The sequence below is a fragment of the Ochotona curzoniae genome, unplaced genomic scaffold (assembly GCF_017591425.1).
Source record: "Ochotona curzoniae isolate NIBS_2020 unplaced genomic scaffold, NIBS_Ocur_1.0 scaffold_1037, whole genome shotgun sequence".
NCBI classification, from domain to species: Eukaryota; Metazoa; Chordata; class Mammalia; order Lagomorpha; family Ochotonidae; genus Ochotona; species Ochotona curzoniae.
In genome coordinates, this window is record NW_024467083.1 from 6,781,122 (window position 1) to 6,798,390 (window position 17,269).

At 50.2% G+C, this 17,269-nt stretch overlaps 1 protein-coding gene across 3 annotated transcripts in view; it reads right to left on the reverse strand.

Annotated features, from left to right (window-relative positions):
* CNN3 (calponin 3) overlaps window positions 1–16,971 on the reverse strand; it is a 30,712-nt gene extending 13,741 nt beyond the window's left edge. The window contains exon 1 of one of the 3 annotated variants that reach the window (XM_040998899.1): window positions 16,659–16,971. In XM_040998899.1, the coding sequence (XP_040854833.1) occupies window positions 16,659–16,715 (57 nt within the window). In that variant the 5' untranslated portion in view covers window positions 16,716–16,971. The remainder of the gene's footprint in view (window positions 1–16,658) is intronic. The other 2 variants (XM_040998897.1, XM_040998898.1) reach the window with 2 other exon arrangements.
* Between the last annotated feature and the right edge of the window lie 298 nt (window positions 16,972–17,269).

Below are 17,269 nucleotides of genomic sequence, written 5' to 3' on the forward strand. Positions count from 1 at the left end.
GTAGTGCAACAAGCCAAATCTAGGAGCATCTTAAAGTCAGGTCCTTGGGCTGGTGCTGCGGCACAATGAGTAAAAGCCACTGCTTGTGATGCCAGCATGCCACATGAACACTGCTCCACTGCTGATCCAGCTCCCTGCTAGTGCACCTGGACAAGCAGAAGATGCCCCAAATGTGTGGGCACCTGCCACCCATGTGGGAGACTGAGATCAACATGCTCCCAGCTCCTGGCTTCAGCCGCCACGCCATTCTGACCGAAGGTCTCCTTCTCTGTAACTTCCGCTTTTCAAATAAACAACTATTTTTTAAAAAGAAAGTGCGTCTCTCTGAGAGGCACACTCCAATCTTCAGATCAAGGTATCAGCTTGTGACATCAGCCCAGTGTTTTCCTTCCAAACAGGAACAGTCAGAAATAAAGACACCATGACTCTGTGTATAAATACTGCGAAATCAACAAGAAACAGCTTTATAAACACCTACAAAGTCGGCCCAGTGAAGAGTAAATCATATAACAAATAGCAGGGGAAATTCAAAAAACCTGAATGTCCATTTTGTCTTTTCTGTCTAGAAAAATACCATTCACTCTATAAAGATTAGAACACAGAGAGTTAACAGTAGATTCTAAAAGGTCATATTTAAACTAAGCTGGAATTAAATATAGGGACTGGATTCCCAGAAGTAACAATTAACGACAGCTCAGTGTCACCAAAATTCTGGCCAACAGTAGCAACATAAACCTAAAGTTAGGCCTGCTCTTCCCCCACCCCCATCTCCAAAGCAAGGGTTTCTCCAACACTGGCTGAAAAGCCTGGCTGTCCCCCTACATGGAGACTAGCAGGGAGGCTGTGCAGTCCTGTTGGGGAGTGACGGCAGTTACTACCAGCAGCCCCTATGGGTGCAGTCAGGCAGGTACATGAACACCATCCCCAGCCCCTCTCTGACGACAGGACGGGCTCTTGTCCAATATTCCCCTAGAGCCTACCTGGAGTGTAACAGAGACTCCAGAAAGGATTTTTCACGCAATATCAGGAGAGGGGAAAAGGCCTCGGACCAGGAGGGACATCTGCATTTGAATGCTGCTGGTTTCCAGGGTTGTCAAAGCTCCTTGATCTGCCAAGCTGGTAATCTTAGATGGATCGCTAGGGACAGACCTGCTTCGCTTCTGGATAAGGGCCTTTTTGTCTCTGCTGCCCGCTAGGCACAGTCTGGAAACCCTAGCAGTTGGGGCGTGGTCAGCAGGAGCACCTAGCCAACATGCTGATCCATGTCAAGGTCAGAGAAGGGGGCACCCACGTGCGCCTCAAAGCCCAGATATAGATCTCTTTTCTACTATTTGTGTACTTCATGATTGGGAAACTTGACCCAGTACATTTAGGAAACTCAAAGAGGCTGGGAATCAGAAAGATTTCACTTAGTTTAACAAACACATGACTCACAGCATATCTAAAACTCTGCCCCCAAAGTTCTAGACCTGGTGATGCTGACTCAGTGAGTTGGGTAAATTAAAATTTTTAAGCCCCTACCTTAAAAAGCTAATGCTGTCTGGGGTTTCCACAGTTACAAGATTTTAACATGTTATCGCTCGTCTTATTTGTTTGAATCACAAAAGCATCATGCGGTAGCCAAGAAAAGCATTGGGCATTACTTACAGGAAATGGTTATGAAAGGAATATGTGAGCTACAAAAGTTTAGGTCCATCATCATCTTCCTAATTTATGGAGAGGGGAAAAAAACTAACCTGCCAAAACCAGGATCAGAATCTGTCCATACATGGAGGTGTCTTGTCCACCTCACTGATCATATTGCTCAGTTAATGTAGCAAGGGAATTAATTAGCAAGCCCACCCTACCTGGTAGGTTAAACCATGCCTGTGGCTTTACTATGATCAACCCTGAGTGGCACATTCTGGAAGGGAACACTGACAAATTGACACCAGTTTCCAGAAGGAGTAAGCTGTGTAGTTTGAACAACCAACCAGAAAACCCTTCAGCAGTCTGAGAAACTGGCTAGCCAGCAGTGGCTATGAATGAGCTAGAAGGAACACTAAGGACTTCAGGGAAACAAGCTAGCTACCAGCTAACTATGTAGATGGAAGTCATGTAGCAGAGGCAGCCAATAACTGCCATATAGACGACAGATGGAGGGTAAGTACATCTAAGTGACAGGCAGATGGACTTAAAGAAAATGGAATGGAAAAATACCACGTGACAGCCAACAAATGCACAGGTGTGAGAACGACCCCCAACAATGCCTGCTGGAGAACACTCTGTCACTCAAAGGGATCCACTGTGTTTTAGATTTTACAGATCGATAGAGATTTTATTCAAAGAGGATCTCAGCTGAAGTCCCACAGGAGAAACCAACAGAGACATTGCACATGCAGTGGTTTGGTCTTACCACTGGACTGTCTCGGATCCACCACACTCCTGTGTTTGCTTGTCTCTGCAACACCGGCAGCCCTGGGAGGGGAGGTGGGTGCATGGGCAGCCCTGGGAGGGGAGTGGATGCATGGACAGCCCTGGGAGGCTGTCTTGCCTTGTTCTACAAATACCAGGGTGGCATTACAGGGTGTAGCTCCGAATGGATGCCAGAGAGTGTACCCCAGCCCCCAACCCCACTCTTTACTCGGTTCCCATCACAGGGCAAGTCTCAGTCAAGGAGGCCACCCTCACTGTCCTCAAAGTCGCAAAGGAACTGTCTCTGCCAGATCACTGACCGTGGCCATCCTCTGCCCCAACCGTGAAACTGAGAGCAAACACCATCCTGCTCCCCTGCCATGCCATAGGCTCCTGAAGGGACAAGGCTGCAGAGGAGGCCAGGGGAAACAGAATCAGGCAGCTTGGAGACACCTGGAACTGCCCAGCAGGGTCCAGAGCAAGACTGCAGTTAGCCAATGCTCTTTTCTTGTGTCCTACAGTGGAGTCGCCCATGTAAGAGCAAGGACTTCATTCAATACCAGCTACCAACCAAATGTACATATACTGTTTTTTGTTTTTTGTTCTTTTTTTTAATCTGAAAGGCAGAGTCACAGAAAGGAGAGGCACAGGGAGAGATCTTCTACCTACTCATTCACTCCCCAAATGGCCACAATTGCCAGAGTTGAGCCAATCCAAAGCCAGGAATCTGCTTTTGGCCTCCCATGTGGGTGCAGGTGCCCAAAGACCTGGACCATTCTCCACTGACCTCCCAGGACCATATGTAGGGAGCTGGACTAGAAGTGGAACAGCCAGGGCACAAACTGGAAACTATATGGTATGCTGGTGCTGTAGGCAGAGGCTTAACCTACCACACCACAGTGCAGGCTCCAACTAGATACCTACTTTTTTTTTTTTTTAAGGCATAAAGGTGGTTTATTCAGGTTAGCCTAGGTCTGCCAGCCACCTCCCCCAGCCCAGCAGGGCGGAAAAAGAGCAGGAAGGCAAAAAAGGGGTGAAGTTGAATAGTACAAGGACAATTCCATATAATTACACAGTCATGATTGGTCAGTTTTAACTGTTAACTTTCAAAAGGATCAAGTAGGAAGGCTTCTATCGGTGGGCTTGAAGCAAGCAACTTCCAAAAGGTACAAACTGATGGGCTATAGGGCAGTGAATTTTATCAAACACCAGGGACCTCCTTCCTGGGGAGTGGTCTGCCTATGTGACCTGCCAGGTGTCCTGCCAGGAGACACCTACTTTTAAATGTGGAATAGATGCTGCCTAGTGAGAGTACACTTAATTCTTACAGATGCATTAACTTTTCAAGACAGCACCATTATCTCCCCTAATGAAAATCAGATGATAAGAAATCCCCATTAGGCAATAAGAGAGAAATCCCTCATTTTCTCCTTTAAAACAATTTATATTCTGTCCTCGTGAAGTGGCATCCAAAACACACACAATGCTTTCTGGGATCCCAAATAAACTTTTGGTTCATTTTCCCCCTATAGGGAAGTGTGAAAAGAGATGAAGTCAGGGTCAAGGTTCCAATACCTGCACTGCCACCAAGTCCTGCACAATGGCCCCAAGGACAGGCTGGAGGCACACCACAATTCAATTGCTTTATGTGCCAAGACAAAGAAATAACCAGTTCTAAAATTCAGAGTCCCTTGGCTTTTTATTGTTGCTTGCTTACTTTTTGCAAAAAAAAAAAAAAGAATCAGTTTGAATGCAGTCCTGAAGCCACTCAAGTGGATCCTGGCATTAGGTCACTGGGCACCTTGGCGTGGCCAGTCAGGTAGCCCCACATGTCCTCTGGCTATGATGTGATCCGAGCACATGAGGGAGTGCGGCAGCACCGCACCTCCCACCAGAAGGCCACCCGATACAATGGTCTCCTGGTGACCCTGTCGTGAAGGGCACAAGCCAAAGAAACCCGTCGTGTTTGAACCACCATCTCTCCCCATCCCATATCAAGGGTCCAAGGCATGGGAAGAGTCAGAGCCCAGCTGCCAAGCAGCCTTAGCAGGACTCAGCAAGAAGGAGCTGAATCAACAGTGTATTCCACACACAGGCCTGAGCCTGAGCCACCCATCTCCACTCCTGCCATCAGAATCAGACACCATCAGACATCAGCGGCTCACGGATGACAAGAGGAGGAGCAAGCCCACACGAGAAGAGGAACAACGCTGACAAGGGGAAGGGCAATGGCGGCCTGGGTGCATCAGCAGTGTTTTCCCAGAGCACTTCCTTCTGCCTTCAGAGCTTGGCCCCTTTGACAGCTGACCCTTCCCCCTCTGCGCTTTGCTCCCACTTTCTATCTGGGCAGAAATTTTCCTTTCATTGGTCCATCCGTGGGCACAGCCTACCCCACCTGGGCTGAAACAATCAAACCTTTGATGAAAGCTGCACCGAGCCTCAAATGCTGTCCTGCTTCTCTTTCATGTCGTGCCAAGCCTCTCCATTTCTCCACTCGGCACTCCCTCCCACCCTCTGGGAATTGGCTCCACTGAAGATGATCTCCAAGAGGCCCCAGTGAGCTCTCCATGGCCAAGGCCAGCGCCCGCCCTGGCCCTCCTCCTGTCCTGGCCTCTCAGCAGTTCTCCCCTGGAGGCCCCTCCACTCTCCGTTCCCCTCCCCCTACCCCCGTGTCCCTGTGAAGAACACTCACCCGGCACTCCTTGCTCCAAACTCTGGCCCTCCTCCTTTCCTTGAACGACAGCGATTCTACCTAAGCTCAGGCCTCAATTGAACATGGCAGTGAACTTGGTGAGGGTGGGGATGCGAGGCCCACCATGCATCCAGTTTCCTCTGCCGTGAACGAGGGCACTCACAATAGGTGTAATGAGTCTCATACCTCATGGGGAGTTCACAAGAGCCAACCTTATCCTTTCCACTCTGCTTGACTGACCAACCCTTATTCACAATACCAGAAAGACTACCTCCTTCAAATGCAATATATCATGGAAACAAACCACATGATGTTAATAGCCATTGTGATAAGCGAGCACTGTAATGCTACTAGGCTTTCTGTTTAAAAGTACTGCTTCTGTTAGCAAATAATTTATGAAAGAGATGCCCTCCTTTCCCTTATGCCCCAACTTCACCTACTGCCAACTCCCACATGGGTCTGTAGGGGCCAGAGATAGAGAAGGGATCACAGATGGCTGCCACTCATGAAAAGAACTAAAACAAGTGCCTCCCTCCAATGAAGCTATTTTGACCAAGTTTTGATCTTTATTTTAACATCAATGACAGATCTCTGGCATTGGCATTGTGGCTCAACAAGTTAAACGGTGATTTGTGATGCCGGCAGCCTCCTATAGCTGCTGGTTCAAATCCCAACTGCTCTACTTCTCATCCAGCTCATTGCTAATACACCTGGGAAAGCACTGAAGATGACCCAAGTACTTGGGCCACTCCATCCACATGAGACTTGGATGGAGTGCCAGGCTCCTGGTCTCAGCCTGGCCCAACTTCAGCCTCTGCAAACATCTGGTGAATGAACCAGTAGAGGGAATATCTCTGTGTTGTTTCATAGATGTTTGATAAAACCAAACAAAAGCAATTCTATATCACTAGTAGTATAAACTGACTTTTTAAAGACAGCAATTGGCAATATCTAATTCATCCTTAAGCATTAAATCGGTTATGCATTTTTCCACACAAGTAATTTTTTAAAAATCTAATATTGGAGTAGTAAGTAGCACAAATCCACACAATGCTTAAAATCTCTTCTCTAAAATGAATAAATGGGTCCAGGACAATGGCTAAACCCTCAAATTGCACAAGCCAGGATCCCATATGGGTGCTGGTTCATGTCCTGGTTGCTCCACTTCCCATCCAGCTCCTGCCTGTGGCCTGGGAAAGCAGTAGAGGATGGCCCAAAGCCTTGGGACCCTGCATCCATATGGGAGACCTGAAAGCAGCTCCTGGCTCTTGGCTTCAGACTGACTTGGCTCCAGCAGCTGTTGTGGACACTTGGGGAGTAAACCAGCAGGCAAAAGATCTTCCCTCTGTCTCTCCTTTTCTCCGTAAATCTTTTTAATAAACAAATTTTAAATATATATGTGTGTGTATGTATGTATGAAGTAGCTGAACAAATATTCATTTGTACAATGTGTTCAGATACATACTGGATTTCCTGGATTCACTGCCCAGTTCCCTACCAAAGCAAACCCTGGAAGGCAACAGGTGATGGCTCAAATTACTGACATCCTGTCATATTGCTTCCTATCCCAGAACAGCAAAATTTGGAGGACTGAAGCAGCAGATGGAAACTCTGTCTCTCTGTGTAGTGTGGTGTGGTGTGGTGAGGTGAGGTGACAGGGGTTGGGGAAGAGGGAGAGAAGGAGAGAGGGAGAGACGGAGGGAGGGAGGGAGGGAGAGAGAGAGAGAAAGAGAGAGAAAGGCTGCTCTGTTGAGCAAGGGCCAATGCAGAGATGACTTGTCTGGAGGCTGTGGGCTCAGCTGGGGTTTGGACCCAGATGAGGCTCTCAAGTGGAAATCTTTACACCCCTCTAACGTTCTCCAGCCCCCTGCTGAGACAGAACTGGGTCCACTGCACAGTCTGCAGCACAGCACCTGTCCCACCTGCCTGAAGAGACTCACAGATGGCAGAAGGCAGGGCAAGGGCTTGGGCTCTGGCTCAGGAAAAAGTCCTTCTAATTCATCCAGTCCTTCTAGTACATCCAGGCAGAGCCTCGACCAGCAGTGCTGCTGCTGTGTTAGAGACGTCTTGGATGCAAGCCACCTACCCCAGTCCCCGGGGAATCTCCAGGATCCAAGGGCGTGGACGGCACAGTTCAAAAGTTCATCACAAGATACCTGGCAGAGATGGCTCACATCACAGTTTTAAGTCTTCCCCAGCCTCATGGCCTCTGCCTCATGTTTGCCCTGCCATATGCAGACATGCAGGCTTTGGAAGATGCTGCGGGGAAGGCTGTGGGCAGCAGTTCTTTTGTTAAATGGAGGACAGAACACTCACCACCAAAAAAAAAAGAAAACCAGAAAATTGGCTGGCCACATGCAGGCCTGAATGCATGACTCTGGGAGGTGGGATATACAGGACCTATTTTATATGGAACATCTTATGTATATGCTGGAGAAATGGAAGGAGAATCCAGAAGCCAGTGTTCAGCCTGGGGCCTTTAACCCCATGAGGACCGGGAGGAGTACCCGAGGACTCCAGCTCAGCAGCTAAGCAAGGGCCAGGGATTTCACCCTATGCAGCTGAATGTATGTGGAGCTTCTATACTCAATTAGAAAGATAATATGATTGCTGGTGCTATTTCTGCATTCAAAGTGGAATCACATGGAGGCATTAGGCCAGAGCACGCTAGTAACGAGCTGCACACCATGTTGATTATGTTCGCTCCTATTCCCTCTGGTGTGAATGGGGCGGGATGGGGGTGTGTGTAAAGCACAGCCCCGACCCAGCTGCAGGACTTGTGCAGCACTAAGGAAAACCTGGAAGCTGGCATAGGAACAAAGATCTGTGTCCAGATACAGGGAACGCAGCAAGGCAAAAGTGACGCAAACACCCCAACCCACCCGGTTCAGCTACTCCAGACAGGGTCCCCTGGAGCGTTCTTGCTCAGAAACAACACTTTCAAGCACAAAGAGCCTGCTCTGCTCTGCATTCAGACCCCAACTCCCACTGCCCTTGTTCGTCCAACAGTCACACCTGCACCCTTCCCTGGAGGGGGTGTGGAGGCAGAGGAGTTCCCTTCCCACCTTGTGCAACATTTAGCCACTTAGCTTATGCACTACACACACACACACACACACTTTAGAAAACACTAAACACTCCAGTCCCAGCCCTGGCTGGGTGGTGGCCTAGTGGCTAAGATCCTTGCCTTACATGCCAGGGATTCCCTATAGGTGCTGGTTTGTGTCCCAGCTGCTCCACTTCCCATCCAGCTCCCGGCCTGTGGCCTAGGAAAGCATTAGAGGATGGCCCAAACCCTTGGGACCCTGCACCCATGTGGGAGACCTAGAAGGAGCTCCTGGCTTCAGATTGGCTCAGCTCCAGCCATTGTGGCTACTTGGGGAGTGAACCAGCGGATGGAGGAGCTTTCCGTCTCTCCTTCACTCTGTAAATCCAACTTTCCAATAAAAATAAATTAATCTTTAAAAAAGATTTGCAACTTGAAGGTCTACACAAGCCGCATCTGAAGCCAAGGACCAGAAGACTTCCTTTGTTTCATAGAAACTAATCTCTTATGAAAAAAGGCAGACAAGCACCCGGAACACAAGGCGAGTGGCTCCACAGTGACATCGTCGGCCACGAGGGCCATGCAGAACGAGACCCGACATTTTCTTCACTGAGGAACTGTACTTCAGGCCAGCATGAGGAGGCTTCTCGGGTGAAGCTGCCCACGAGGGCTTGGTGGCATGGCCCCTGTCTGCTGCCAAGAGCCTTGTCATGTTCAGATTTTGGTCAACTTCCAGAAGACAAGGTTCAGATCACAGGAACAAACCTCCCCAGCAGAGAACCAGCAAAGAGATTGGAACAGCTGCCAACACTTACATAACACGTACCTTGGTTCCAGGCACCATCTTAAACTTTGCATGGATGATCCTGCCTGTCTTGTTTTGTGCAACAGCCTCATAAGGGTGTTTACCAACCTGCTCTCATTCCAAAGATGAAACACAGAGCAGCTCAGCCTCCTGCCTAAAGCCCACAGTGAGATAGTGAAAAATCAGGGTTCTAACCCGATCTCCACATTCGTAACCAGTAAGTGGTTCATTTTCATGGACCACAATCTTGCTTGACTAAAAGGTCTTCAGGTCTACAAGGGTTCACAGTCATTCTTATGTCACACAACGTAAAATAAGTCACACCCTTGCAAGACATGTTTTTATTTTTCATGAGAGACCTAACGTTTTTCATGCCAGTCCCTGGCAAAGGCTAGGATTAGCCCTGGGTTCTTGAAATCCTTGACAAAAACCAGAGCATACAAGAACACACGGATCAGGTTTAAGAGACCATGTGTGGCAATGGGTTCATCAATGCACATGGTAAATGCTAGGAGAGGTTAGCACCTGGGAAAAAATGGAATTGGCCAACAACATCCAAGAATAGGCTTTTTCCAGCCACTATGTGGTCACACTGAGTAAAAAGACAATGCATTTCCTCTCTCTCCTAATACAATACTAATAACAAGTGGAAAAACCAAAGACACACAGCGATGCTTTTTACATGCAAACAGATAATATTCATTGTGGCTTATGATATCCTGTGAAATATGGGAATGAAAAACACTAAGCCTCATATGTCACCTGGAAAGCAAACAGGAGAAGGGGCAGGAAAGGCCTGCATCTCCGGATGACGGCAGCATTGCCAGTATCTTCAATGTCAGGCTTACTGTTTAACAAGGGTGCTAAAAGCTGTAGGTTGCAGCTGGCACTGGCCTCTAGTGGGGTAAGCCTCTGCCTGTGGCACCAGTGACCCATGTGCACACCAGTTTAAGTCCTGGCCGGTCCACTTCCAATCCAACTCCCTACTGATAGCCTGGGAAGACAGCAGAGGATGGCCCAAGGTCTTGGGTTGATACTCATGGGAAGAGGTCCAGAAGAGGCTTCGGGCTCCCAGTTTTGGACCAACCCAACTCTGGCCATTCAGGTCATTTGGGTAGGGAACCAGAGGATGGAAGACAGCTCTCCATCTCCTCCTCTCTCTGTAACTCTGCCTTCCAAATAAAAATTCAATAAGTGCTTAAAAAAAAAGGCTATAGGTTAACGTGACACTAAACCTTACATGACATGATCAGTCGAGAACAGGAGGTAGGCATGTGGGAGAAACCATACTGCTGGTCCCTTGCAGGAACAAGGACCCTGACCTGGCAGAACACACACTCTCTGGTCATCTCCTGGGAGATGCTAGCATCGGACACAGCTTTGTAGAGAGAACTCGGTCACTGCCTCCTAATCTAGAACTGTACAAAGAGCAAGCAGTGGTCCTTCAGCTAGAACCCCGAAATTAGCAGCAAAAGAGAAATTATCTTAGTGACAATTCTGAAAACCTTCATTAAAAAAAATCAGCACAACCTTCAAAAATATCACACTGATGCTACAGAATTCCCTTATGTAGATGAACAAGATCAATTTCCAATTTCCAGTGATAATCAAATCTATTCATGGATAAATTCAACAAAACAACAGAAATACATTGAGCATAAACTATGTACCAAGTCATATTCTCAAATACGCTTGGTCCTGCTAGCATCCCATATGATGGATTTTTTTTTTTTTTACTGGAAAGGCGGATATACAGAGAGGAAGATCTTCCGTCCGATGATTCACTCCCCAAGTGAGCGCAACGGCCAATGCTGCGCCGATCCGAAACCAGGAGCCTCTTCCGGGTCTCCCATGCGGGTGCAGGGTCCCAAAGCTTTGGGCCGTCCTAGACTGCTTTCCTGCGCCACAGGCAGGAAGCTGGAAGGGAAGCGGGGCTGCTGGGATTAGAACCGGCACCCATATGGGATCCCGGGCGTGCAAGGCGAGGACCTTAACCACTTGCGCCACCGCGCCGGGCCCATGATGGAATTTTGAGTCTCAGCTGCTCCACTTCTGATCCAGCTCCCTGCTAATGTGCTTGGGAAAGCAGAAGAGGGCTCAAGTAGTTGAGGCCCTGTCACCCATGCAGGAGATCTGGACAGATTTCCAGGTTCAGCCCTGGTCATAGTATCCACCTACGGAGTGAACCAGTGGAGAGAAGATCTGTTTTTCCTTCCCTCTCTAAATTTCCCTTTTGAATAAATCAATCAGTTCTTGAAAGAAAATCACACATCACTGGGGTGGGTGTTGGCCTAGCAGTTAAGAAACCAGGATTGGGGCTACGGTTGTGGAATAGCCAGTTAAACTGCTGCCTGTGGTGTTCAGCATCCCATAGGAACACTGGTTTGAATTCCAGCTGCTCTACTTTGACCCAGCTGCTTGCTGATGCACCTGGGAAAGCAGCAGCAGATGGCCAAGGACTTGTACCCCAGCACCCATGTGGGAGACATAGACGGGGTTCCAGGCTCCTGCTTCAGCCTGGCTTAGTCCTTGTCACTGTAGCCATTTTGGCAAAAAATGAGTGGATGGAAGCACCCTCTGTCTCTGTACGTATCTATGCGTCTACTCTCCTTTTCTCTCTGCAATTTTGCTTTACAAATAAACAGATAAATATACCTTTTAAGAAAAAAAAAAAAACATCCCAGGTGCCCATGTTCCAGTTGGGAGTATGTGGGTCAGATACAACCCTGGATCCTGACTCCAGTCTCCTGGCAATGCAGATCCTGGAGAGCTGCAGTGATGCCTCAAAAACTTGGGCTTCTGCCACTCGCCTAGAGACCTGGTTTGTGCTGCAGGCACTTGGGACGTGAAACAGCAAATGGGAATTCCCAGTTTTTTTCTCTTTTGCAAACAACAATTTTTAAAAATTTTTTAAATCATGAAATATAACAGTAGATCATACATCACTTAATCTCTAATGAAAAGAAACAGTTTGGGGGCCAAGTATGGTGGCCGAATGGCTAGGGTCCTTGCCTTGAATGCACCAGGATCCCGTATAGGTGCTGGTTCTAGTCCCGGGTGCCCCGCTTCCCATCCAGCTCCCTGCTTGTGGCCTGGGAAAGCAATAGAGGACAGCCCAAAGCCTTGGGACCCTGTGCCACATGGAAGGCCTGGAGGAGGCTCCTGGTTCCTGGCTTCAGGTCGGCTCAGTTCTGGCCAGTGCAGTCACTTGGGGAGTGAATCATCAGTTGGAAGATCTTTCTCTCTATCTCCTCCTCTCTGTGTATCGGACTTTGCACTAAAAATACATAAATCTTAAAAAAAAAAAAAGAAACAGCTTTTAACTGAAAATATCTAGTTCTATACTTCAGTGTTAAAACAAAAAGCAGGGCTGTACTGTGGTGTAGTGAGCAAAGCCATCATTTGCAACACCAGTATCCCAGCTGGGCACTAGCTGGAGTTCAGCTGCTCCGGTGACAATCTAGCTCCCTGCCAACATGCCTGGGAAAGCAGAATATGGCCTCTGTACCTACTTAGGAGACCAGCAGAAGCTCCTGGCTTCCACCTGGGCTCAGCCATGGCTTTGCAGCCATTTGGAAAGCAAACTAGCAGATGGAAGACCCCCCCCTTCCCAACTCTGACTTTCAAAGACTTAACTACCTCAAAGCTAAAGTCATCCACATGTATTTGTTAAGATCCCAGTACTGCAGCAGCAGATGTGGCAGTCTACCATGAGGCAGAATTCAGAGCAGAAGCCACAGTGGGTAACTCTGATTAGGGTACCCTCGTTCACAGGGCAGACAGGCTGTGAGCACCTATGGGTTCCATCAGAGGTTATTCAATTTACTCTTCAGTGTAAATTCAGTGGCTTTAGATTTAAGCAGTTACTCTTTCAAAAATGCTTCTTAGCTGTTTAGGAATACAATTTTTTTTTTTACTTACTTACTTATTTTTCTCGGAAAGGCAGATTTACAGACAGGAGACAGAAAAATCCTCCATCTACTGTTTCACTCCCCAAGTGACCGCAACAACCAGAGATGAGCTGATCTGAAGCCATGAGCCTGGAGCCTCTTTCAGGTTTCCCACACGCAGGTGCAGGTCCCAAGGCTTTGGGCCATCCTCCACTGCTTTCCCAGGCCATAAGCATGGGACTTCAAGTGAAGTGGAGCAGCCAGGACACGAAACAGTGCCACATGGGATCCCGGTAAATGCAAGGTGAGGACTTTAGCCACTAGGCTACCTCACCGGGCCTTGAGGAATACCATTTTTTTTTTTTTTTGCAGGCCAGGAAGTTCCGAAAAGCTACCTTGCCCAATATTAGACATTCCATAGGGACAGAAGACTAAAAATGTACATTCCATGGCTTCCCCTATGGCACTTGCACTTTGAGTCCTGGCTGTTCCTCTTCCAATTTAGCCTCCTGCAAATGTACCTGGGAAGGCAGCAGCAGAGGACCCTAAGTGTTGGGGTCCCTGTACCCATGTCCCTGGATGGAGTGCAGGGTTCCCATCCTGGCAGTTGCAGCCAGTTAGAGAATTAGAGAATGAACCATCCAATGTAATCTCTCAATTTCAAATAAGCAAATACATCAAGGAAGAAAGGCAGGAAGGCAGGGCGGCAGGAAGGAGGGGAGAGGCAGTGTGAATGGAGAAGCTTAGGGAGGGGACAGGTCCCTGCAGCACTGGCCCCCGGCCTGCTTTGTTGCCTGCTCCCTGTTCCAGGAAACTGCTCTGAGTCCCTCATGGTGCTCAGGACACACACTGCTTCCCTTGAGGGCCTGTCCTGCTTTTTCATGGCTTACGAGGCACACAGCTGCTTCCCTTTTCATAGTAGCCCACAAGATGCAATCAAAGGCCTGGTACAACCTGGGAGCCGCAGGTCAGACCCCAGCACTCGGCGTGTTCCCATGTACCACAGACCCATCGCTACCAGCTCCTGCTTTCCCTGGCCCTGTGATGGCTTTTTGTAGACTGCAAATTACTGATCCTTTTGTTCTTATTAAGAAAGAGTGTTGATTCGCCAGGATCAAGGAGTCTTAGTTTCTAGGCTGGTTTCAAACATCTTCCTATCTTCCTGCCTATTTAAAAAAAAAAACTGTATTATCTCAAGCTTTTTCCCCTAGATTTTTCCTGATATATATACCTAACATCAAACACTGTCTAAATCCACTGATGAATGGTTTCCACAGGTGAAGTATAAAGAGACTAAAGGTTTATTAATACAAGTGAGTACACACAGAGGCAAGGAATCACAAATCCAATACATGTACCAACCCTAATTTTCTACTACTAAGAGCTAACAGTCGCCAGGTACTTACATTAAGCCAGAGGCATCTTGGCAACATGGATTTGCAGAGGGAGAGAGTATGTGACTATCACATCCCCATATTTACAGGTTAGGAAACCAGGACAAAGGTGCCAAGCCCAGCATCATGTTGGTAGACAGTGGTAGAGAGGAGGCTGGAGCCCAAAAGCTCCAGACCCAAAGTCCACTCTATGCTGTTTCTCCAAGATGTTCTTTACTTTTTTTAAGTTGGTTAAAAAAGGATTAAGGAAAAAAAAAAGGACACTAAACAACGTATCAATCACATAGTGAGTGAAGAAAAAGCAGGAAGGAATCAAAACCCAGTAAAGTCTAAATTCACATTTCCAACCACCCTCCCCACCCAGTCAGCCCCAAGTTTTCTCCAGGCAATCTCATAGAAAGGCTGAGCAAACATTGATGTTTGACTTCCAAGTCTAGAACAAATTCCAACCAGCATGACATGAATAATCACAATCTCAAGAAGTGACAGGTGGAGAGCAAAAATGGGGGTAGGGTGGGGCAGAAACCAGGATTCATACTAAGGCATTGTTGTCAGGAATTGGAATTCTTCGAATACCCCAGCTTCCTTTGTGACTGTGGGCAGACCACACTCCAGAGACCAGCATCCCCATCTGCAGAGGCAACTGGATAATCCCAGCCTCCTTTCCCACTTCACAGGGCTGCTTGCTCTGCTCTGAATATCAAAGCTTTGCTATGAAAGAATCCCGTATGAAAGGAACATGTAAGAGGTGATTAAAGAACAAGTTAGATGCTTACACAGATGTAAACCCACAGCGTTTACAACTTTCCAAAGGTTCGTGAGCCAGCCTCCGCACCTCCTGTGTCTGCTCAATAAGTAGGAGAAAGCTAGAAGCTGCTCCATACATTAGTCAGCAGCATAAAGGAAAATCAGCAAGGATGTGGCCATCCTAGCAAAGTCGGTGCCTTGAAGGGCAGCCAAAGTTATCAGACACTCATTTACAATGCAAAAGGTAAAAAGACGGCCAGCCAAGAATCACGGGAAGAGTTAGAATTAACCTGCGGGAGCCCGGCCAGGGGTTAGGACAAACTCATTCCTCGCACAGGCTCCTGAGGTTTGCAAACCTCAACCTGGGAAAGGACACAATAAAATTTTGCAACAAAGTTTTCAACTGGCGAGGCGTGGGTTCAACACCGCACACAAACCACCTTTCAGTTCTTGGGGGGCTAGGGGAAGTGCTCCGGGAATCATGTTGATTAACTTAACACATTTGGAAAAGGAAAAGGACTTGAATCTATTTTAGATGCACGGACTGAATCCGACGGCTTTTAGAAGAGCTGCATCTTTCGCCCAGCGGCTCACCCCGCAGTCCCCAGGGACGTGCAGGCTCCGAGCAGGCAGGACGGTGCCATAGGGATCCCGACGGGCCACGACTCCCAGGAGATTAATGGGAATGAAACCCGCAGCAGCCTCCTTTGTGGCGCTCGGACCGGAACAGCACAGAGCAGACAATGAGCGGTCTGTGCGCAGTTCCGCGCCGATTGGCTGGTCTCTCCCCCCTCCAGAAACCCCTGATGTCATGGGCTTGGAATGCAGGGAGGGAGGAAGGAAGGAGAGGATTTGGGGAGGGGGACGCCTCTCATCTCTTTCCCAGGCCGAAAGTCCCAAAGATAAACCCAGCGCATTCCTAACGTTCGATGGAAAAGCGGAGCGTCACCAAACACCAATCACTCCCAACTGCCACCCGACATACAAGCCCTCAACAAAAGCGGCCCATGGCTATGCTGAGACTCGAGTGGGTTGCGAACTTCCCTGGCACGCTGCTTTATTTAGACTCGGGTATCCTCGACGCTAACGCTCCCACCGCGGCGCGCTCGGGCTTTTGTCTGGGACCCCCGCACCGCAGCAGCGATGGCCCTGGGGCGCCGGCATTGGGACGCTGCCCTGGGTTTCCAGGAACAATGAGGAGCCCCACCGAGGCTTAGGCAGCTGCCTAACTCGCCTCCCGGCGCAGCGCAGCTGAAGAGGGAAGCGCCCAGCAGGCCAGGGGTCCCGCGCCAGGACTCGCCGGACACCCGGGCGCACGGGCCGGCCCCGCCTAGAAGCCCACAGCAGTGGGGAGCAGCGAGCGCCCCCTTCCCCGAGGAGCGCGTCGTGCAGCCCGAGAGGCCCGCGCAGCGGAGCTCCGGGCGCCCGGGAACGCACTACCCGCCGCCGCCTAGTCCCAGCCCCCCGGCGCGGGAACAAAGCCAAAAGAGTGCTGGGGAGCCGGCGCCCCGGGCCCCGGGGAGAGGACGCGCCGAGGACGCCCGGCCACCGGCGCACCATCCCGACGCCTCCTTTTCCGCTGGACCCTTCAGGAGGCTGGCAGCACGGCTCAGCTCCGGCTCTAGTCGTCGGGGCTCCCGCCGCCCCGCCGCATCTTGCACCCCTGGCCATCCCCCGAACCCGGGCGTACCTTGTTCTTGACCTCGGCCGAGAGCCCGTAGGAAGGGCCCTTGTTGAAGTGGGTCATGGTGCTTTGGGAGGCTGCGCTGTGTGGGGGGAGATCCCGCAGTCTGTCGCACTCGGCTTCCCCCTCCTGGCCCCGAGGAGTGGCCGCCGCGGAGGGATGCTCGGAGCTCGCTTCTCCGGGCAGCGCGAGGGACGGCCGGACGCGACGGCGGGGCGCGGCCGGTGCCTGGGCGACTCGGTCCCGACTGGGTGCGCAGAGCCTGGCGGTGCGCTCCGGAGCCCCGCTGGCCGCCTCGCTCGCTGCCCGCCCCGCGGCGCCGCACGCTCTGCCCCACCGCCTCCCCGGGGCTGTCGGGGATTGGCCGGCGCGCCGGGCCAATGGGGGGCCGCCGGCTCCCGCCTCTCCGGAGAGGGGGCGGCGCGGCCAATGGCGCGGCGGCGGGCGCGGCGTTTCCCCCGCCCTGCGCGCGGGGCCCGGGTCCCCGCCCCTGCTCACGCCACCCGGGCCCGCGCCGGCCACGCCCCCCTGGACCCGGCCAGCGGCCTGGGCGTCGGCCTCCCGCCCGCGCTTGGGGGCTTCCCGGCAGCGGCGTCTCACGTCCCGTCTCGTCTGCG